The sequence below is a fragment of the Arctopsyche grandis genome, chromosome 7, assembly GCF_051622035.1.
Source record: "Arctopsyche grandis isolate Sample6627 chromosome 7, ASM5162203v2, whole genome shotgun sequence".
NCBI lineage: Eukaryota > Metazoa > Arthropoda > Insecta > Trichoptera > Hydropsychidae > Arctopsyche > Arctopsyche grandis.
This window is the reverse complement of record NC_135361.1, coordinates 5,497,548-5,522,669: the sequence shown is the minus strand read 5'-3', so window position 1 is coordinate 5,522,669 and position 25,122 is coordinate 5,497,548. Positions and strand designations below refer to the sequence as shown.

General features: G+C 33.5%; 1 protein-coding gene across 2 annotated transcripts in view; it reads right to left on the bottom strand.

Annotated features, from left to right (window-relative positions):
* The window catches only part of LOC143913984 (lachesin-like), a 235,761-nt gene that overhangs the window by 186,721 nt on the left and 23,918 nt on the right, over positions 1 to 25,122 (bottom strand). For both annotated transcript variants that reach the window (XM_077434039.1, XM_077434038.1), the window contains exon 3: positions 22,112 to 22,203. In XM_077434039.1, coding sequence (XP_077290165.1) covers positions 22,112 to 22,199 — 88 coding nt within the window. In that variant the 5' untranslated portion in view covers positions 22,200 to 22,203. The remainder of the gene's footprint in view (positions 1 to 22,111; positions 22,204 to 25,122) is intronic.

Here is a 25,122-nt window from a genome sequence, read left to right as displayed (position 1 = left end):
TAGATAGCGCAAAATTTGTTATTATTTGAACACAACCAGCTATATTTATGAGCATAAAATTCATTGGAAGAGCAACTATACATATGTATGTACATATATGTTACAGTGAAAGCATACTTCAAGTGAAAATATATTTTCACCAGTGAATATATATTTTCACCAATTCAAGCCGTGAAAATATATCACACAATGAATTTACCACGTTTAACTCCATAACAACCCAATCTTAAATGAATAGGGCCAACCTTTACTTAACCTAACCTCTCCTAACCCTTAAATAATACCAACCCTAACAATCTGATCTTAAATTAATAAAACCAACCTTGAAAATGTAACTGGTCATGATTTCACTCAAACGTTAGTGAAAATATATTTTCACTTGAAATATAATTTCACTGTGACATACATACATACATATATAACATAAGGTCAGCTGTTAAACCACTCAAACTTAATACGTTAGCAGATTTACTAGTGCAGAGCAGTAAGTGCACGAACTTACGTGTCAGTGTATATTCTGTCTATTAAAAGTATGTGCGGAATCTAGCGTAGTAAGATTTAGCTAAAAACCAAAGCTAGTGTACACATTTACTAGTCAGTGTATACTTATTTGAAATTTGACGCTCTTAGTGTAACATATATGTATATGTATGTTTTTATATAAAAAATATCAATAAATTATAAAAAAAACCTTAAAATTATCAATATTGCAATACGAACTTCGAAAGTATCAAAATTATTATAATAATATATAATAAAAATCACCCTATTATGTAACTGAAGGTTCATGAAGACAAATGTACATATGTATAATACATTTATAATAAAATGATCAAGTGGAAATTTTATTCTGAATTTATTTACGTTTAAAGACGTAAGGAACCGAATTCTCAGCGGAGCGAATGGGAAAAATATTTAATATTTTCTTCAAAGGCGACTTCATTATTTTGAAAGCATTAAAAATACACTCCCCCGAGAGCAACATCCCCTTCGCATTAAATCAAATTTCTTCAAAATAACATTTCTATTTAAATAAAAGAGCGACAAGAATTATACACATGCGCACTTTATTGATAGGAAGTATTTATTTAAGAATCAAAAAATGATCTTTCAATATGCATCCTCGAAACATGACGTAATTTATTCCTTTTTCCGCGTTGTTATTACATTAAATTTTCATAGAAGGATTTAAATAATTCACAAAGCAAACGAGTATTAAGTCAAAGTGGAGTTTATTTTTTTGTTTTACGAAGCGAGAGGGGAAAAGAAGGTGAACTGTAGGGGATGGGGTGTAAAGTTGCGCTTTGTCGAGTGAAGCGGAAAACTTGGTTAAATGTATTTTTCCTGTCACAATGAAAATTATATTTTCCGCGCTTACATTTCATAATATATGCAAAGTTTTCGTTTATCGCCAGTTTCGTTATTTCGCTTATTCAAAAATTATTTACCAAACTTTTACCTACAAATGTGAAATGAATATTGTACAGGAAACAATGTTCAAATATGTATACGAAAGGCAGACAAAAACGTGGGATAATGCGATTCGAATAATATACATACTATTATTTCCGCTCAAAAGCTCCTTTCTACAGAATGTTTCAAAAAATGTTGATATTTAAAAACTTGAACCTAATTCAAAATCTGTAAACAGCCTATGAGTGAAGTATAAATATATATGAGAGATATTGAAAGCGTATAATACAAATTTTATAAGATATAGTGTGAAAAAATTAATTTGTAGGCGTTTAACCTTTGGACAAAAGGACGGAGCGTCGAGATAGAACGAGTGTCCCGAACTGGGGTCGAGTAAGACCCCAGTATTTTTTAATCAAAATACAGCTTTTATTAATACAAATGGTTTAAATTTATATCTTATTAATCATTTTATAGATCAAAATAAAAAAGTATTAGTTCTATGGCACGTTTTTGACTATTTTTGTATTGAAAAATAGCGACAAGCATCAACACGCAAACGCACATAGGTAAGGCTAACAGGCAACTGCATGATTAAATAGCCACGCGCCAAAAACTACGAAAACAATAGCTTACGAAAGTATAGCTGTCTCTTTCTCTCGCATTGATTCATCGATCAACAAGAATATGCAAGCGAACAGTCAAAAACATGACTTTACGCTACCGCCTTTAAATCACACTTTGGAACGTAGAAATGTATAAATGTATTTTTTTACGATGTAACCCTTTTCTAAATCATACAAAATCTATTAAAATAAATTTATTGTAGTTAATTCTAGGAATACACGAAATATAGGGTGTATAACTTTGAAAACCACTTAGTTATTACAGAAAACGTAAAAATTGGGGCACTTACATACCCCACTTCGGTGAGGGAGGGTTAAACAATTAAAATCTGACAAAGCGAGAGAGTGGCACAAAGGTAGATAAATACAGCAAAATACTTTAAAATAATAACCATTAGACGGTCAAGATTGTAGCATTTTTTAAACTTGTCTATTACGATTATTTTTCACCATCGTACTGGCGGATTTGATTTGAATATCTATTTATTGTTGATCAAACCACGCAAAATGGTTTCAAAACAATCGTAAGAATGTAGGATATCAAATCCAAATGTTGTCAGACGAACGAGCAAAGACAAGCTTAGAAAAGGCTTGTAAAAATTATATCAAAATAAATATGAAAAAAACATACGGCTATTGAGATATTAAATATGAAAAAAAAGAAAAGATGAAAGAACTTAATAAAAAAAAAAGTTTTTTAAAAACTAACCTCTTCTTAGATTTGTATATAATATTAAAATAAATAAATGTATATAAAAAAACAAAAAGCGATAGTGTGGACGATAGACGTCACTGTGAACAAAGATGCAGTATTTTCAAAGGTGTCCATTACGATTATTTTTCACCATCGTAATGGCGGACGTCATTTTTCATTTATATTGATGACCAAACCGAGCAAAATGGCAAAGTTTGAAAACGATCTGATAAGAACCCAAACTTCGTCGAACGACAAAATCATTTCCGAACTAAGAATAGGTTAGTAATTAGTAACAATCACCGAACTTTTTCAAATCTTATCACTTAAAAGTATTGAGCTCGAAATTTTACATTCCATTCATGTTGCAGGTTAGTTGGTTGGTTCATGATAACAGACATTTAATTATTTAAAATCAAGTCCATCTTTTTGAAACACTCTGTATTTATGCAATACAAAAAAAATATTTGTATATTTCTTCATATCTGGTGAAGCATTTGAAATATTCTGGGGAATTTGAATGTATCGAAAAAAATTGTTGAAATGTTTTAACATTTTCGTAAAATCGTGAAAAAAATAAAAATAAAAGCTGATACACGTGATTGTTCGTGAAGAGTAAAAGAAAGGGACGGGGAGGTCGGCTGCCACTCTGACAAATGATTTATACTAAAGTTGATCTCGCACGAAAAATAACAGAAATACCATTGTATGGATTTATTGTTGTGCTCTAGTGTTCGCCTCCATAAATGGCAGCCATTTATTTTTGGCAAGGAAACATTAACATCAATCAGCTTTCGCATAAATATAATGTTAACCATTTTTAAAACGCCCGGTGGGTGGTCGGGCGGACGCAATAATAAATCGCCAAATTACATTTCTCAGAAAAGGAAAAATTTACATCACTTTTTTCTGCGGTTTTCTTTCTTTGAACCGTTGAAATTGTAATCGAAGCTACGAAACGCAACTGCGATCAATCTTTAGGTTTCTATGTAATACCGTATTAGTGAAATTAACACGGTTGTTTATTTATTTTCAGTATTTTAAAGTCATTTTTTTTTTAAAGATAAGAGAGTCGGCAAGTTTTCGTTAGAACTCGAATTTCACGAAGCGATCTTCACGAGACTTTCCGCAAAATTTCATTGAAAATCAATACAAAAGAATTCTTGAGTTGCTCGCTGGCGCACAAAAACAACTTGAAACTTGAGTACTTCCACGGCTACGAGTTGGAAATAATTTTTGAGGACTTAAAAGAGCTAAAAACTTTGATTTTTTCAATTGATTTTTTATTTTTCGTGTTTGTTGATAATACTAGGTATACATATGTATATGTTATATATCGTTAAATTACTTTAAAAAAGTTCTAACTAACAGTTAGAACAGGTGCAGTTGGAACTCTTTCAAAATAAGGCAACGATTTAAGTATATATAGCCAGCAGTATGGCACGATGGTTGTGTTTATATTAAACACCGAGAGGTAACCGAGTTCGATCCCATGCTAATCTTTAATACGGCTGGTCAGACTTGGATATTTGTGACTCCAAGTTGATCGTTTCTTATCAAAGTTTGCCAACTTATCTGATTTAATTATTGAAACAGTACCTCCATCAAATTGGCAAAAATCATCCTACCCGATATGTCAGAAATATCTGAATAAGATTTATTTACAATATGTAAAAAAAATATGTACAAGTCTAAATCCATAGATGTTGCTTTGGATTTATTAATTTCGCGTTCTGCAGCCACTTTGAAACACAGCGATTTATGTAATAAAAATGCAGCAATGTTTTTAATTAATTGCGCATTGGGGTCTTCTTGTTAGGCCTTCATGGTATATGTCTTTGTAAAATCAAATAAAATAAAATTAGCCGTTATATTTCAATGTCCAATTTTCAGTTCCAAAAACATTATTTCTGTTTGACTTGATTCACAGATTGTTATCACTTCTTTAATTTTAATATGTTCAGAATCTCGGGAAAGCAGAATAAACGTATTACAGACTACCAGTATTTTAAAATACATATTGTCAAACACAAAATATTTTATTTAATATTTTGCGAGATATTTCACGGAATGAAGACAAGTGGACTTATGCCACGTGCAATTATAGCGGGCTCATATGTATGTAAATATATAATCGCAATCAGTTGAAAGCAATTTATAAATTTACATTATTTTCTGTGTAGTTAAATATTACTTACATTTTATATCATAAGCATATAAATAATGATGAAAATCAAAATAATTTAATCTTGATGATTATAACATACTTAAATTATTCATGAAAAAATTTAAATATTATATATTTTTTAATATTATCCAATATGCCAGCCCTTTCCAAAACCCACACCAGTGTAAGTTTTGATAAATTTGGCGGATCTGAAAACTGAAATTCTATAGTAAAAAAATTGCCGGCGTTTCCAGGGTGTTTTTATATGAGAAAACTTCGATTCCGAACTCTGAGACCTTTTGAAAGTTTTCTATAGTTTAAATGAAGACACTATAACATAGTATCTAAATCAAATTTGCTGGAGCTATGGTGAAAATGAATATTCATATAAATATATGTATATATGTACTAGCTGAATTTCCCGGTGCTGTATTAAAAAAAAACGACAAATTTATTTCATCATCAAAAAAAGCAAGTGAATTTTTATACTATCATCATTTTAAATGAAAAACATATGTATAGGTACATGAAATTAAAATAAGACTTAGGCCCTTTCGCTATTATTTGTTAGACATATCTTGTTCGTAATATTCACGCAGAATATTTTAGAGAAGTTCAATAATTTACGAAAGGTTAAGGAAGGTTCGTAAACGAAAGGTTCATCTATATTTAGACTATCATAAACACTGTTAAATTTCAACAGTAAAACTACAGCTATTTATCACAAGCAAAATAAACTTGTGGGCTTTTTTTCCGAGAAAATTGTATCCTGTCGAAATTCCGACACAAGTTCGGCGCGTAGCGGAAAAGCGCGCGTCGCAGTTTTTCATCTCGGAAAATGAGCGCGGAACGCTTTTAAGCACGCCCACATTTTCCTTGATTACATTCCGTTTGTTAGGCGACGACGACGACGACGACGTTGCGGTGAAACTGAACAAAAAAAAAAACAAGAATGGTGAAAATAAAAAAAAAACCATCGCGGAAAAAAAAGAAAACGCGAAATGTCGACCGTACGAACATGTGCATGCGGCAAAGCAAGTGTAGGTCGGGTTCAAACACGGGGCGAAGTCGAAGGCTTTTCTCCGAGATGTGCTTGCGGATTTTCCCGTTCCGTGGAAAAATAAAAAAAACCTTCCCCTACACCATGCTGGCCTACCAAAGTGGGGATTCGGCAGCGTGCGGCCTCGGGGTTGATCTTTTATGAAAAATTGATGCCTTTTGACGATGTGCAATTTCATTAAGTGCGCGGACACGATCAAAGGCAAGGAAAGATTACCTTGTCCCTAAAATTACAATGTTAATCTGATTTGGTAACGTAAACATACACATATATATTTATAAAGCACCTAAATAAATACTATTTTCAGCTGATATGCATGTATGTATGTATGAAAATAAATAAACATTATTAAGATTGATTCTGGAAAAAGGACATCCAATGTCTCAACTCAAATATTAGCTTCCTTTCCAAATATTTTTACTTGAGCTCTTATCTAAGATTGAATCAAGTCTCAATCAGGTACTTTAGGAAAAGCATACCTTAGTTTACTACCAAAACTGAGCCTTTTACCAATTGAGATCATCGATTTTTCCTGATTAAAATGAAAACTCTACTTTTCCACACATAATTTAACTAATTCGTAAAATTTTATACCTACATACACAAGTAGTTCTGAAAACTAATTTGTTTGGCTGACTTATGTTTTTCAACCAATTATACATATGTATATAGTTTGCATTCTTTAATTAGGTAGATCTAACGATTCCTTAATCAAACATATTTATATCATTAATTATGGAAATGTTGAATGTAAATAAGGTTTAATCTATTCATTCTATTATGCCTCAAACACTAATATTAAATAATACAAACATTATAAACACTATCAATATAAAAAAATATTTAAATTTATAAAATAAAAGAGCTTTCAAACAATACTTAAACAAGCAATAAAGAGCTCTTGAAAAAACACGTTTCTATAAGCCTCCAAAAGTAATTCCCTTTTTTAAAGACTAAAAAAACATTTGTTTGTGCATTTAAATAAAAAAACAAATAAATACGATTGTTTGCTTGCTTTGAAGTACATACATTTTAACTCGTCAAAATGTTCCGAGAACCTGGAGCAAAAAATTCAAAATTAAAATCAAACATATTTAGGGAGAATTCAGTCTAATTCACCTCCGACGAATTTCTAAATTATCGTCTAAAAACAGAACCGTGACGTAAAACACACGAAAATCATCGCTGAATTTTCCGGCAGGTATTATAGTTTTCCCCAGCACAACAATATAAATCATACATACAATGTACACGAACAAAATGACTCGTAACGTACGGCATACGACTTTGCAAGTCCCGACTAGCCATAATAATGCAACGTGTTTATGTTTCGTTCGTCGTAATATCCCTGTTACACCCCGTATTTTTGCATTTTACTACTAGCTTATGAAGCGCATTGTGCATCGTTGGTATAAATCGAGTCTTAGAACACCTACGTATGTATAATATATGTATGTATGTATTATATATACCGAGCACGGTTGATTCAGAGGCGTTCAACTTCGGAACCGCACATATGTATATAAGTGCGATTAGATTGAAAAGCCCCTGGTATGCTCTCAAAGACGTCTAGGAGCGTTTGTAGTCTTTGAACAATGCCAGTGCTGATTTAATTAAATGCAGCTAAAATTAAATTTTAATTATACTCTTACACTACTACATATTGTATGTATATGTATGTCAACCTTACTGGCTGGAATGTTTATTAAAATTTAGTTTTTCAAATGAAAATGAAGTTTTCCTGTTCTATATATCTAATATAATGTTTTAATATATTTCAAAAAACCATCCCATTTTTTTTGGCAATTCAGTGTACAAAAGTTATAAATTTTAAATGTAATAATATATAAGTTACGTCCTTTTCAAAACTATTTATTTAAATTTCAACGGATAACACTAATAAAAAAATTAAAACAAAACATAATAGAAAAGTAGTTGGTATGTCGGGTTGCCATATATTTACGTATAAGTTACAGTCCAAGTGTTCACTATGGTTCTTTCATGAACATACTAGTTTGTTCATACACGAACTATTGGTTTTAGTTTCAGTCAAAGAGTCACATGAAACTATTAAGCTGTACACCAGCGCCTTGTCCATACAAACGTATTACACGTCTCCTTTACTCTATTATGACACTAGAGAAATTATTTTTTAATATGCAATGGATATCTAACATAGGCATGTTTCTATCTTTTTTATTTTTTTGATTAGTTATTTTTTATAGGAGCTAGGAGCTACCAAACATCTATAAAATCGCCTCGTTTTTACACCCACGAAAAGAGTCCAGCGTACTAATTTAATGGTTGATTTTAAAAAAAAAATACGGAGACACAAACATAGAAAATATCTTTCTCATACCGATGATGAAACTTTTTTTTAAAATTGGTCCAGTTTCGGAGGAGAAAACAGGAGAATACGAAACCTTGATTTCGTCGATTTAAAATAGGTATAATCTGCTCAACGCGCAACTGTCACATTCACTCAATATATATGTATGTACATATATCGAAGACAGGAACGGCAACAAAATTAAGGTTTCAGGTATCCAGCCCTCTTAAAGCTCAAACGTAAAAAAGCTAATTATTTAAATAGGAAATTGTATGTAAACCACATTACAACGTTTCTATAATTCCCGCTTCTACTAATTGCAATAAAATATTTTAACCCAGGGCAAGCATACATGTATGTAAATAGAAGGTACTTATACTTAAATTATGAATTTGTGTATGAACAAACAAGTTCGTTTGTCAAATAGTTATTTTATGTGGAAATTATTTTATTCAACCAGCAGCGTGGTCTAGTGGTGAATGTTGAATTATTTCGTACTTGATGTTACGAGTTCGATTCCCGCTAAGTCTCGCTGTTCATCAGACCTTGGTTTGTCGAGGTCGATCGTTTCTTATCAGAATTTACCAATTTTTCTGATTTTCATTGAAACGATTCCTGTAAAATTGGCGTTTCCTTCCCAATTATCTGTTACGAACCTTTAGTTATTGTTATATCTTAGGTTTCGCCATATTGCTCACCATAGATGTCTCTGTGGTTTTTTATCGAATATAAAATTCGTATTGTTACATGAAAGTTATTCATCGTTATTTATCGTATTAATACGATGTTTGTAATATCTGACCATAGATGTCAGATATGGTTTAGATTTACATGTATCTAGTAATAATTATGTGGAGCAGGAAGGCGCATTTGGGGTTTACCTGTTAAGCCTTCCTGGTATATTTGTATATACATATCTATGTATGTATGTACACTTAAACTCACCAGATTGGTTCGTCTATGAACAAACTACTTCAACTGTTCATGAACCAACAAAATGTTTACTTGTATTGTAATTTATGTATGTACCTACATATATACAAACATAGTTCTTAATTTAGAATACAATAAAATAATTTCCACACTGTACAAAATCAATCACGGCTACGATCCACACCCGCAAAAAATAATAATAAAAAACAATACCCTCATCAATTAAAATTGAATCAATTTGGAAACATTCGTTTTATTTTAAACAACCCACGGCCAGTTTATAAACCAATTAATTTCAAAAATAAACATCCACTTATTTGCACGTAAAGCTCGCGCGGAAACAAATTACACGCAATTGTTAAATTGGAAATTCTCGATGAAAGCGAGCGTAAAAATTGATTCGAAACAGAATGATTGTTTTGCGAATATCAAATTTGCAACACATTGTGCACGCGCGACCCGCACCAGGATTATCGGGATATCCAGAGAGTGCGCGGGTTTTACAAGGCGTCTGGGGGAGGCTTACAGGAACCTGAACCTTTGTAGTTTAGCACGGCCCGGTGAGCCCGGGAGCCTGAGCAGAGACGGGGATGGGGTCGGTGGAAAGCCGGGGGTAGGTTTAGTCGGGAAAAGCTTCCTCAGAAGCCGCGACATCCACCGCGAAAACCTTCGACTTATTGTGCATCCGCCGAGTCACTGTGAAAACCCCTCCAGGAACGGATGATTGATTATTGCGTTCGGCCTTTATTGTCCTTTGACGTTCCCAAAATCGCTAACGCCTTGCCCAAATGCGATATCGCAATATTTTACGAAGGGCGATCCAAAAGCAGCCGGAATTTTGGTTTTAACGATAATAAGAGTGAGTTCAAAACAAAAAAAATGTGACTAAATTTACTAGTCGATTGACGTTTAACGAAAGTCTATTCACAATTTTCAGTTGCAACATACATATGTCAATATTTTGCCCTTTTGGAATGTATTCGCCATCAACTCACATGTTATGATTCATATGGTTAAAAAGTTTTACGAGCCTTATATATATATATATATATATATATATATATATATATATATATATATATATATATATATATATATATATATATATATATATATATATATATATATATATATATATATATATATTTATTTATTTATATATATATATATATATATATATATATATATATATATATATATATATATATATATATATATATATATATATATATATATATATATATATATATATATATTCGGTCTTTCGTGTCATGCGGGGAAGACGTGCTTCTGCGTTCTTCCCGCTATTACTCGCTTAAACCCGGCTATTGCACGAAATTTAATCTAAAAACTTAACCATCTAATCACTTATTCTACTAATTGCATCCTAGTATAATTTAAGTGTAAAAATAAACAGCAAATCGGTCGTAAAAAGCGGTTTTATATCAGTTATTTCGAAAAATTTTGTGCTAATTTTTGTGTCAAATCTGAGCAAAAAAATATACGAACGAGATACATCTCCTTACCTGAATACAAAAAAAGGGTCCTTCAGTCGGTCCCACAGAAGCAATAAATCTTCCACATAATTGCTTCCAGCCAAAAATCTTTAACGAACTTTACTTAATAGAATAATAGCAAACAGAAACGGTGTTTCCCAACTGTCTATCAGTTCTTTTTTATATTTAAATTATATTAAAGTAATTCGTGTAATTTTATATTCTTTACTAAAGTTATTATTAAAATATTAAATTGCAAACCGCACTCACATATATAAATCCGTTATCTCCAAAGAGGCGTCTCACGATAAAGATCTATAAAAAAGTAGTATAACAATTGCTAATCTATTATTATCATAACTAACTACTTTCACTTACAAAGTAACCCTGTTAACCTTTCCCTTACGGTGCTAAAAAATTACGCGTGCAGCGGTGATGTCGACTCAGTCGTTCTAGAAATTCGTGATTTTAAAGTCGGATAAATATGAATATTTAACCATTTTTCCTTCTATTCATGACTATAGTAATAGTCCGTATCTATATAAATGTATATATATGTATCAATATTGGTAATATACTGCTAAAAACGATCTAAAAAGCATGAAATTGAAGACGCGTGAACGACAATCACAGAAGACCGCCCATCTCCAAGTGAGGACGAACACTAGGCCCCCACTCCGCGACTCGCTGATCAGTGATCACGCCACATCCGCCAGAATTACGCGATGATTCAAAACCTATGCGTAAAAATATATTCAATTTTTTCATCAAATTAAATAAAATATATTTATATGTACTTTTTATGTATTTATTTTCACAATAATAATTTTAATACACAAATACATAAATTGATAAAAAAAAATGAGAAGTAAACGTAAATAAAAAAAATATAAGACAATAATAAAACGTTGAAAATTAATTGATAAATATAAGTATTCATCCTTGCTATAATACAAGTAGACAATTACAAAAATTACAAAATTCACATGAATGATAAAAATATAAATTTTATGTAAATGTAAGTAAAGAACAATAGCATCAAAAATGTACGAAAACCGAATAACAATAAAATTAAATATTTGTGTCCATTACATAACAATCAGAGCATGAAATAATTTTTTGTTCAATTCTGTGCGTTATACAAACAGGCTTTTGACAAATATAGCACAATAGCCGAGTTCTTTTTTTTATCATTGGATAAGGGCAGAATCTACAGTTTCTCGTTTGCACTCTAGAAATGGTAGATGTATTCTCCGATATGCCTTCTTGCGGAATGTTAGTGGAATGTGCTTCTAGTGATTGTCGATCATACTGCGATATAACCATATCAATAGCATCCTGTTGTTGTTTATGGAATTTTACTGTACTTTTTTTTCTCCTTACAATATTGGGCATAGCTAATTCCAAACTAAGTTCTCTAATAAATAATTTTCGTCGACTTCTGTTATTCGCCTTCCATTCTGGATATTTCTGCGCCCATAGCAAATATGCATTTAGCGCAGCTATATCCAGCATCTCCATAAACACTCTAAAAGGCCATCTTCTTGTTGATCTTGCACAAGAATACTCACTTGTCATTTTTGTTTCGATGGTAAAAATTCTTTGGGAATTTCCCGTTTATTTTTACGTAGGGTACCAGTTAGAGTTAGCCCTTTATCTAAAAGGCTATCAGCTAATGCCACCGAAGTAAAAAAGTTGTCCGTTGTTACACCTCTATTGGTGCCATATTGCGGTTGAACTAAATCCATCACTACACGATTCCCTTGATTTATCTCTCGGCAATTATTAACCATACCTGTATAAACCTGTATATTTAATATATATGCTGTTGAAGAGTCAGCCGATACCCACATTTTTATTCCATATCTACCGGGTTTCGACTTCATATATACGCGGAATGGGCAATTGCCTCTATAGGTAGCCAAACGTTCATCCACAGTAATGTTGCAACTTGGAGAATAATTACATTTACATTCTTCTACAAATTCATTAAAAATTGTCCTGATAGGTTCTAATTTATCAGACGACACGTGTATTCTTTCTTGTCTGGTTTCTTTGTCGTCAAAACGAATTTGACTGAATGCCGTAAAAAATGGTTGGCAAAAAGCGCTGTCATTAGTCCACAATTCATTTAAGCTTAATTTTCGGGTCCTATTTCTGCCAGACGCAAGCATTATTCCAATGAATGCAAGCAATTCTTCTGCCAATATCGGCTCGATAAATTTCGTGGATGTACGATGTAACTGACGATTCGTTTGTTCACATATTTCTCTCACCATATTTGAATTTATAAACAAAGAGAACATTTCTCTAATAGTATTTACAGTAGTGCTACCATTTATAAGTCCTGAATTTTCGGTAACAATATTGCACTCTCTACGTCTTGAGGATGATGGTGGTAATGAATTCCATTGAAATCCATGATTCGATGTATACACTTCTTCGTCTTCATTTTCACTGGCCTCTAATTCCGAATCTGTATCTTCCATATCTTCAATAAAATCTTCCGTATCAGTAAAATTATCATTTATTTCAAAATCGAGATCGCTATCATATTCCTCTTCATTCATCAAATTTCTTTCAGCCATTTTTTTCTAAAATTAAAATTGTCTTTGAAAATATAAATATAATATACAATGTAGCATAGCAAATTAAAAAAAAATAACATTAAATAATTATTACCGTATTTACTATATAATAATCAAGAAACACAAATAAAGTGCTGGTCCACACGGTACAAAAAAGCTCCGAAACGAAAAAACAACACGCGCGCACCGAGAATGGGACACGACTGAAGGAAAAAACGTAATAACACACACTGCATTTGTGCATTATGCCCGATTCTTCGATAAAATATTTTTTTCTGTTGCGTCAGATAAATACGTGTATATTATAATAATTCTATCTAATACATTAATGTATTGCTGAGGAATACCCAAAATATGAACTCTGTATTTAGTATATTTACAGAGATATTCACACAATTAGAGTAAATGTCGACTATGTTTCTATCACCGGTAAGGAAAGGTTAAATGGCATGTAATAATTCATAAGTGATCCAAGTGATACCTAGGATGACTATCTGTCAAAGCTGACCACAGAGAAGAGTCTATGGCGGTAAGAACTCACTCCTTGAATGGAAATCTCTCTCAGGTACCGCCTTTTTCTCAACACATCTTGGATAAATGCGAGAAAAATAATATCCAAACCTCCAACAAGGTAAGAGTGACGATGGATGATAGCTTAGCTAATAGAAACCTGTATTTAGCCACGTACAATGTAAGAACGTTATCGAGTGAAGGAAGTGTGCTTGCATTAGAGAATGAATTAGAAAATATCAAATGGGATATAGTAGGACTTAGTGAAGTAAGACGAAAACAGCAAAACCAAATAATCCTAAAAAGTGGTAACTGTCTCTACTGGAGAGGGCTACCAAATGGTAGAATAGGAGGAGTAGGGTTTCTTATCAATAAGAGAATAGAAAGAAATATTATAGAAATAAGCGACATATCGGAACGTATATGCTATATAGTATTAAGAATCTCGAGCAGGTACACTTGTCAAATCTTCCAAGTGTACGCCCCCACATCTAGCCACCCAGACGAGGAAATAGAAGACTTCTACGAAAAAATACAGGACGCATACGATAATAGCCGTCACCACTTTAAAATAATCATGGGCGACTTTAACGCAAAAATAGGACAAAAGGCAAATACAGAAAGAGCAGTAGGCAATTTTGGTACCGGCCAAAGAAACGACAGAGGCGATCGCCTCATAGAATTCGCAGAACACAACAGGCTCTTTATCACTAATTCATTTTTCAGGAAAAACACCAACAATAAGTGGACTTGGGAGAGTCCTAAAGGAGACAGAAACGAGATCGATTTCATCCTAACAAATGCCCTGCACTCCGTTAAAGACGTTAGTGTTTTAAGTAAAGTAGATATAGGTAGCGATCACAGATTAGTCCGTGCCAAGATGGCCATTAATATAAATTGCGAACGAAGGAAATTAATAAAAGGATGCAGTAACTCTCCAGATTTCGCTCAACTAAGGTCTAGGAAAAAGGAATTCGAACTCGAACTTGGAAATCGATACGGGAAATTAAACCCAGAAGCAGACATCGAGGAATTGAACACTGTAATTAGTTCGGTTCTAACCTCAACAGGTAAGAAATTAGGTGGATTCAGGAAACAGATTAAATTAAGCAAAATTTCAGCGGAAACAAAAAACCTAATTAAGCATAAAAGGAATTTAGATAGGGATAATAATAAGCAAGAATACAATCTAGTAAATAAGGAAATTAAAAAGAGAATAGTCAGGGATGTCAGGGATTTTAACAGCAAGCTAATAGAAAATACCATTAAGAATAACCGTAGCCTGAAAAAGTGCAAACAGGATCTTTTCTTAGGCAAAAACCAAATGATCGCAATCAGATCAGAGAGCGGAGTAATAATTAGGAATAGAGAAGAAATCATAGACAGAGTTTACACGTTCTATGCAAAACTATACGAGAACGACAACGGCCAATTCCCCGCTCTGGAATCGACACACGGCCAAAGGGTTCCTGCAGTATTGCCTAGCGAAGTAGAGGCCGCGCTAAAAACTGCAAAGAACGGTAAAACCCCAGGGGAAGATAATATTCCCATTGACTTACTAAAATGTGGCGGCCCCCCCCTAATTAATATCTTAGCTAGGCTTTTCAGCAAATGCATCCAGAACCAAGCTATACCAGAAGGATGGAATAACGCAACTATCATTTTAATACACAAAAAAGGCGACAAAAGCGATATCAAGAACTACCGACCCATTAGTCTACTTTCAGCGGTCTACAAGCTCTTCACGAAGGTTATTACAGAAAGGCTGAAAAATATCCTCGACGAGAACCAACCTATAGAGCAGGCAGGGTTTAGGGCAAATTTCAGCACAATGGACCACCTCCAAGTAGTTGGCGAACTAATCGAGCGCGCCAACGAATATCAACGGCCATTGTGCCTAGGTTTCGTCGATTATGAGAAAGCCTTCGATACAGTTAGTCATAATGCAGTACTTAACGCTCTAAAAACACAGGGAGTGCCGGAACCCTATGTGGGACTGTTAGCTGCAATATATAAGAATGCCACAGCTTCGGTTAAAATTTTTTCAGGTACAGATAGATTTAGCATAGGAAAAGGAGTAAGACAAGGAGATACAATCTCGCCCAAGTTATTCAATGCGGTGCTTGAGGGAGTTTTCAGGAAATTGGATTGGGATACAGCCGGAGTAAGCATCAATGGTCGCTTTTTGAGTCACCTTCGGTTCGCAGACGATATAGTTTTAGTAGCTCGTGATTCAGCTGACCTACTTATCAGACTAACACAGCTGGACAGGGAAAGTAGAAAAGTAGGATTAAAAATTAACGTAGATAAGACTAAACTAATGTTCAATAGTTATTGCATGCCTGATAGCATCCCCTTAGATGATAAACCAGTAGAAGTAGTAAATAATTATTTATATTTAGGTCAAATAATTGACATGTCTGGTAGTAAAAATGAAGAGATAAAGAGACGTACTCAAAGAAGTATGGAACGCTGTATGCTTGGCATAACGAGGAAAGACAGGATGCGGAACACGTGGGTGAGAAATATGACAAGGGTAGTGGACATAGTGGATAGAGTGAAGAGATTGAAATGGCAATGGGCGGGTCACGTAGCTAGGAGGATGGACGAAAGGTGGACAAAAGAAGTGCTTGAATGGTACCCGAGAGAAGGCAAAAGAGTAAAAGGAAGACCGCAAGGAAGATGGGTGAACGAAATTAGGAAAATGTGCGGAATGAGATGGATGAGTGTTGCGCAAAACAGAGACGAGTGGAAGCGTGTTGGAGAGGCCTTCATCCAGCAGTGGATGGCGAATGGCTGTAAATGATGATGATGATATATATATATATATATATATATATATATATATATATATATATATATATATATATATATATATATATATATATATATATACATATATATATTAGTGTCCTTCGTTGCTTAGTCGCAAACTTAGGGCTGGGCCGCACCGTGCGACTTGCGAGCGACTTGGTTTTTCGTGTCGCGCAACTAGCTGGCCGACAAAGTTGCACGGTGCGGCCCGGCCCTTAGTCGCCAAACAGTCGATGACAGTCGAAGTGTCAAATTAAATTAACCGTTATGGGGACGAGAGACGCTTGGCCGTAACAACGATATCGATAACATTCATTACACTGTTGGACACGAAAAATGGTTCAGAGATGAGATATTGATAACTGGCTTACCTCGATAAAATAAACGAATTTTTGTTATTAATCCACAAGAATAGTCAAAATATGATTTTTCTAAGTGGAATTTTATTTCATTCTCATATAAAAACAATTTAATATATTATCCCTATTAATTCAATTCAGATTCGTGTAAATACGAATAAATACTAGTACGAGCTTTTAGCTCGCAATTTTACCGATTTAAAATTCAGCACACTTCCAATTAACCCTTTTAAACGAAAAAAAAAAAAGCATGGCCAGAACACAATCCCAATAAACATCTTTCAAATAAAATAGTATTGTTGCGTAGGGGTGGGTGGAGGATCCAAGTAAAAGGCCAACAGTCGTTTCACAGCATTTATTGATGATTCAGGAGATACACGTATTGCCAGTGTTCAGTCCAGAATGAATTATATCGCCTACGCCTTATAAAGGGTAGATCTCTCAGGACGCCTAATCTGTTTACCTGTTGTATAGTCACGTATTCGGATATGTATTTCCCGGATATTGGGTCTTCCCGTACCGATTCTGAGAAATAACTAATATCGGTCATTGTTTAGCCTAAATGCACTTAGAGTCCAGATATAATCTTTGGAAGTAAGTGCATGCATTTAGTTAATCCGATAACAGATATCCGTTGGTCTAAGTACAATTCGCTCAATCCACGGCGTACGTAACAGTATTAACAGTGGGAAAAAATCCCTAGTGAAAAAACTTACTTTTGACTTTTGATTTGAACTGGACGACTACTTAGAGAGATTTGAAAGCTGAAAAGTACTACAAATGCAAGATAAAATACCCGACTATAGATTCCAATATTCATTTTGAACAGGAAATTGACAGATTTTGAGACATCGACCGAACAACACCAAGTTATAGAAAAATCGCGCGATTTAAAAAACACATACATATACCTCCGAATCTCGAGCCAATCAACATTTTTTATTACCAGATTCGTGTTCATTGGGTATAGATCTATAAGAAAAGTTATATCTCGTCTCTGAACCAAAAAAAAGTCCTCATTTGTCGAACACTTTGAGTGAACTAAAAATATATATGAGAGATAATGAGAACCTAAAAAGTAAATTTTTTAAAATATAGATTGAAAAAAGAAAAAATCTCGAGTTCGAATTTTCGCATGATCACAAAACTTCATCTATTGTTACTACGTACATAGATAAAGTAAAAATTATAGGCTTTTAAACAGTAAAAATCTGACATAGTGAGATGGTGGCGAAAAGAGATATAAAGTAAGAAGAGGCTAAAACGAACAATCTGAACGATCAATTCGGACGATAGACATCAAGAAGAAATATGACGTGTATTTTCAAGCGTGTCTATTACGACTATTTTTCACCATCGTAATGACGAAACGTCATTTACACTTACAAGATGGCAAAAATTGAAAACAATCGCATAAGAACCGAAACTTTGTCACACGACCAAATCGTTTCTAAAGTAAGAAGACGTTTGTAAAAAATTGGGAATATCTTGCATCAATTTGCCACTGTTTGAACTTTTTCCTTCAAATTAAAATACAACTAAACTGAAGCTAAGAACTGCTTTCAAAAAACGAAATTGGAAATGAGTATGATGCTTCGTAGGAAGATCTTCAAAGTTGATTTTTTTGTAAAAGTAATGAGTATTTGCACAAAATTTTTAAATCCAAAATACCGGTTACTTTATGAATCTCCTCATATAATATAAACCATTTTTTTTTCGGCTTTGAAGTTCTCGCGGTGTCAAATTGCACCGGGCCGTACATCAAAGAGCTAACGCGCGGGCACGCTTCGGATATATTCGTATAAAAGTAATTTCAACATAGTTTACGTTGTAAATTAAACTCGCAGACGGTCGCGACCCACGGTTTGTGAATAATGTGCCCGAACAAAGGCGAAAGACCGACAAGATATATCGCGCCGTACCGTAATATTCTTTGCGTACTACACAATTGTTTGTGGTCGTACGAATTAATCTTATCCCACGAGGCTAATCGCATGAGTTGCTTGTACTTGTACTTTTTTGATTGCTTGATGTCTCATAATCATCGTTTGAAGCAATTACGAGTCAGTCATAAATTGACAGTCACTATTTAAAAAAATAAAAAAGTGTTGCTCAATGAGATAAACGTTTCAATTACACGCTAGTTTAGACTAGGATCGAATTAATTGCATATTTCCGTATGTGGAATTAAGCTCGTGTTGAAGCGGATTCGTGCTTTGTAAATAAACCAAAGGCTGTAAAGCTTAAGATTATCGTCGTATAAGTAGGGGTATTTAGCAATTTTATGATAAAGGAAAGCCTAATAATTTTATTATTATTATGAAAATTAAAATTAAAATTCAATTCGATTGTGTTGTTAGGGTTAAATTTATAGAATTAAACGTTGTAAAATCATTGTTTGATGCATTTTCACTGCTTGAATTGGTGAAAATATATTTTCAATAGTGAAAATACATTTTCATTTGAAATATGCTTTCACTGTAATATATATACATATTTTATTGTTACAAATCAATATACATACACTCGTCATTACAGATCGCTCCAATGCAACGGGTCTACGTTAACGAAATACAGAATACATAAACAATCAGAAATCAGAAATACAGCAATACATATACAATCAGAATATATAGCATATAACAATTAATCAGAAATAATAATCATAGAGACATCTATGGATTATTTTTAGATTTTTTTTTGTGTACAATTTTTATACATATAATAAATACGAAATTATAGAGATATCTATAGATTTTGGATTACTGTGCATAATTATTACAAATTATACACAGGCAGATTTTTGCGACAACAGGAATAGATCTAATACCAATTTTCAGGAACCGTTTCAGCAATGATCAGATAAAATTGGCAAACTCTGATAGAGAAACGATCGATTTGGAAAAACCCCCAAATCTCAGTGGTGCTAAATATATACGCTACCATTAAGCCAAATTGCTGGCTGTACATATATAAAGGATTATAGTAAAAATATGATCATAGAAAATCATAATTATATCTGATTTTATAGAATTCATCTGATTTTCATTGAAACGATTCCAACAAATAGGGCAACCATACACATTTACAAAACCTGGAGTTTTCGGCAATCTTGAATTTCGCTCAATTGTATAAAATGCTGCAAATTTACAAATTTGACTGTGAATATATCTGTGGATGTTGATTGATACGAATTTACTGAATTTCGATGAAAAAATTCTGCAAATTTACAAATTTGATCACATATGTAGATGTCTTTGTGGGTGTTAATTGACATGTATTTACTTTGTATAATACTTAGAGAAATGTATAAGTGGCAATGATCAATAATATTCATTTCCTTTTGGTTTACTTTCCTTTATTACGGCTTAAAGTGCAAGAGGGACTGCCGGTCGTGTGGCGCAGTGCAACTGGTCACATCACTGAACTATACAAAGCTAAAGCTAACTGACCGTAGCACTCTATTTATACATATACATTGTAGCATATGCTAAAAGGAGCCGCCGTTTTAATTGGTTTTCGAGGATTGTCTCCAGGATTAAGTGCAGTCGGCTAACAATGGAGACTCTCGAATTGACTTAGTGGTTGGGAACGGCATTCAGTTTCTTCCCGCTAGAGTTCTCAGAACTGACATCGCAAAAACGTGGGACTGCATGCTGAGACCGTGGGACTGCGTATCTGTTACGCGACTATAACAATAGGTAAACAAACGCGTCGAAGAAGATGCAGTAAGCGACCTGCCCTTTATAAGCAGGTACCTTAGGCCATAGTCGAGAGGCACCGGGTTCGATCCCATCAGCTGACTTCGATTGAAAATAATTTTTCTGAGTATATTTATAGTGCTGCTGGTCAGACCTGGATATTTTTGACTCCAGCTCGATCATTTCCTATGAGAGTTTGCCAATTTTCTCTGATTTCATTGTTGAAACGGTTACCGGTAAAATTGGCTAAATATCCTTCCTACCTACTATGTCACCACTATTTGAGATTTATTAATTTACAGTAAAATTCATAGATATCTTGTTAATTTCCCTTTTTTTCAGTGTCTCGTAATTCAGCGACTTGTATAATATAAAAAAAAATGCTGCAATGTTTGTAATTGGCCAGGAAGGCGCATTGGGCACTGTAAGGCCTTCCTGTTATATATGTAAAATAAATAAAAAATAAATATGAAGGCATTCTGGACGGAGCACTGGCAGTGCGTGGATCTCCTTTATCACCCAATAAATGCTGTGAAGCGACTTTGGCCTTTTATTTGGATCCTCCACCCACCCCTACTCTATAATATAATACATTAAAGTGGGGAGTGGCCATAAAAATATGAAGATTGTCCAATACTTATAATACCAGTATCAAATGTACAATGTTTCTGGCCAGGAAGGCGCATTGGGGTAACCTATTAGGCCTTCGTGATATAAATTAAAATACAAATTGATATATTGAATATAAAAAATATACTCTGAGACTCTATTATATGTATATGTATGTAGGTAGTTTGTTTTTTTTTTTCAATTGAAGGTTACTCTACAAACGTTATCGTATGTTATGAATATTGTAAAATGTGATTTTTTTCCCAGTACATTTGAAAGTATTTGTAGAAACATTTTCCGTAAGAGTTTTGACTTTCATAGATTCGAATCTCATAAAGGCATGTGTTACGTCTGACATGGTTAATTTTCGAATGCGTACTATTTGGGTGAGGGTTATTTTAAATTCACACAAATCAGAGGTTGCGTGACACGCATTAGCAGGGCTAAAAAGCCTATCAAAACCGGATCGCCGTTTTTGAATTATTACACGAGGAATTTAAAAGCCTCCACGTGAAAATAGCGCAACGTAATTTTGTCTTTATCTTCGGGATAAAAATAGCCCCCCCCCCCCCCTGATGGGGAAAGCTTTACGGCAAATCAAAGTTTTATAACATTGAAATAATCGCGAGCTCAAAGTTAGCGCACGCGAATACAATAATTCGTTCAAGATTTTCGTGCCGAGACGAATTAAAATCCCAAAAGGTACCCGACCCGCATTCGAAAATGTATTTTTAATAATCGACGATTATTTTTGCATTTTACTACAGATTGAAAGTCCACGAAGCTTACGAGCGGATCGACAAAACACTCACCTGTTATAAATTCGGCTAATATCAAAATCCATGCTGAAATCATTTTAGGACACAAAGTCCCCAGCTCCAAACTCACTGGTGACGTCATCCTTCTGGAAAAAAAAAACAAAAAATAATCAATATAAAATTTAATAATCCAACCAAACGTATTTAAATTTAACATCAAAATTTCATAAAGGATGTTTATATTTATATGTACATACATATGTATGTATATTATATTTTCCACCCGAAACTTTGAGGAGCGGCTCTTAATTATCTATCCTTCGACCTTCGACTACCCTCTAGTAATAAGTTGTAAATTTAACCCTAAAGTACGTAGTCATATTTTATCGCACTTCATTTTAATTACTCACCAAACAACATAAATTATGCGAGCCTATTAGGCTATCAAGAAATGTATGACATCTTTCGGACGCAAAACTTTAAACATGCTACAATTTAATTAGCCCGTGTACTACTTATTTAAAAAACGAATGTATACATATATATTTGAATACTAAAATATGTATATTTTTAAAAGTCGAAACTGGTATATTTTATGCAAATGTATGAAAATAATTATTTGAAATAGTAAATACGTTCATTTATTTATTAGTGGTGATGTAATATTTTTTCGATATTATTGGTAAAGTTTCATCGGAATTTATTACATTATATAATATATGTACATATTAACCTTTAAAGGACTGAGCGTCGAGATCGAACGAGTGTCCCTAACCGGGGTCAAGTATTTTTTAATCAAAATACAGCTTTTATCAATACAAATGGGTTCAATATATATCTTATTTATCATTTTATACATCAACATAAAAAAGTTTTAGTCCTATAGCATGTTTTTTACTGTTTTTGTATTAAAAAATAACGACAAGTATCGAAATGCAATCGCACATATGTAGGTAAGGCCAACAGGCGACTGCATGACTCAATAGTCATACATTTATTTAAGTTTTATTTTGTACCATTGTGACATCACAGGAGTTCCTAATGTGCCATAATGGTCGAAAAAATACAGAGAGAGATGAGAAAAATAAAAATATATGCATTCATATACACACAGACAAAAATATATACATATGTATGTCTTTTGACGTTCCATTATCCATTTATACTGTAATAATTCATTCAAATCATGCACGACGTTCAATAGGCATTATGAATGCTAACATTATTCGATTACAATTCTAATAATAATACAATACAATTTTTCCCTAATATGTATTTTACATTTGCTTCGTATTTGAACTCTAGCATGTTTGGCATGAGAATGTGAAAGAAAAAAAATTAAATCATTGTTATGGCGCTGGAAGATAGGACGGAAAAACAATGTAATCGTGACGGATCGGACGAAAGGGAAAATTCCGTTGAGTTATGGACATATGTAGGAAACGGAAATGGAGATAGTGGCGAAACAGAAAAAAGGGGCGAATAAAAAAACGCGACAATCTGAAGTAGGAAGGCGCATACTTGTCGCATTTGTATTTTTTATTATACACACACACATATATATACATACATATGTATGTATACAGAGAGAAAGAGAGAGACGGGTGTGCAAAATACATATATATTGTGGTAATTTATGGCGCAGATACCGGAACGAGGAAATATATGAGGTTAAAGAAATGTAAATGTACCGGGCCGTGAGAATAATGGCCGCAACCGCGCAGTTACGGACAACCTACCCCAAACCCCGGCCGAGACCACCCCCTCGGTTTTCAACCGGGGTGAATTTATTTTTGCCCAGTTTTAAAGTTGATTATTTGAATTAATTTAATGTGTGGCCGTAAACGGGGTGCGCGGTTAAATTTTAACGGAGCGTTCGCTCTTTGTCGGCTCGAAATCTTCGCTATCGTAAAAATCTCGTGGGTCGGGTGGGTGCGTCACGACCCTTTATTCTTTAGAAATTAATTCGAACGCACAAACAGACAGAGCTGGACGCATCGGTGGCGTTGAGGAACTCCACTGTCGAGTCGCCGTAGGGTGGTGTTCGCCACGCGAGCTACATTTTCGTAGTTTATTTTTACTAGCCTCTTCTTAGTTTGCTTTCGATGTTTTCGTCTGATAAAATTTGGGTTCTTTTCCACACTCTTCCGCTCGTTTTCAAACTTTGCCATTTTGCTCGGTTTGACCATCTATATTTGTGGAAATCAAATACACCATTACGATGGTGAAAAATAATCGTAATAGACACGTTTGAAAAATACTCCATTTTCATTCTCAGTGACGTCTATTTGCCGTATTTATCCACACTGTTCCGATCGTTTTTTCCCTTTTCGCCACCCTCTCGCTATATCAGATTTTAATTTTTTTAACGCCTATAACTTTTTCCTTTTTCACTCTTTATTTTATAAAATTTGCTTTGTAAGCTCTCTTTATCTCTTTTATATTTTTTACTTCACTCTTAGGTTATATAATGATTGTTAAATAGCGTGGTATCAAGGCCAAAAGTCGAATGACATTTATATGTCATTTCAAAAGATGACAGATCCTAATAAGGTTGCTTCATACAGGTTTACATTACATATATTATACTAAATTACGTATCATCAAATACGATGGTCATTTTGGACAGTACGGTTTTTCTAGGCTTATTCTATTGGTTTTTTTTTTGTATACATAGGAGTTTTCAATGTAAAATAGAGTACATATGTATTTTAGTAAAATAAATCATAATAAAAATGTATTATAATAAAATAAATCAATTAAAATGTAAATATTTTCGTGTTAAATCGAAATAATAGTGGAAGTGGAATAAAACGGTCGACAAAAATAGTGGAAGAAATATCGAACACGAGTAAACTGCCTCTTCTGGTTGACGGCTGTTCACCAACTTCTATTTATAACTTTGTATTAATCTTAAACTTCTAGATATGAAATTTCAGTTCAATTAATCAAAAGGTTTCTGAGAAAAACATAAAAATCCCCGATTCTCTAGATTAAAAGTACTACTTCCGGTTTAGATAAAAATATTTAAAAACTATAAGGTTGTAAGATTATTATTATTACAT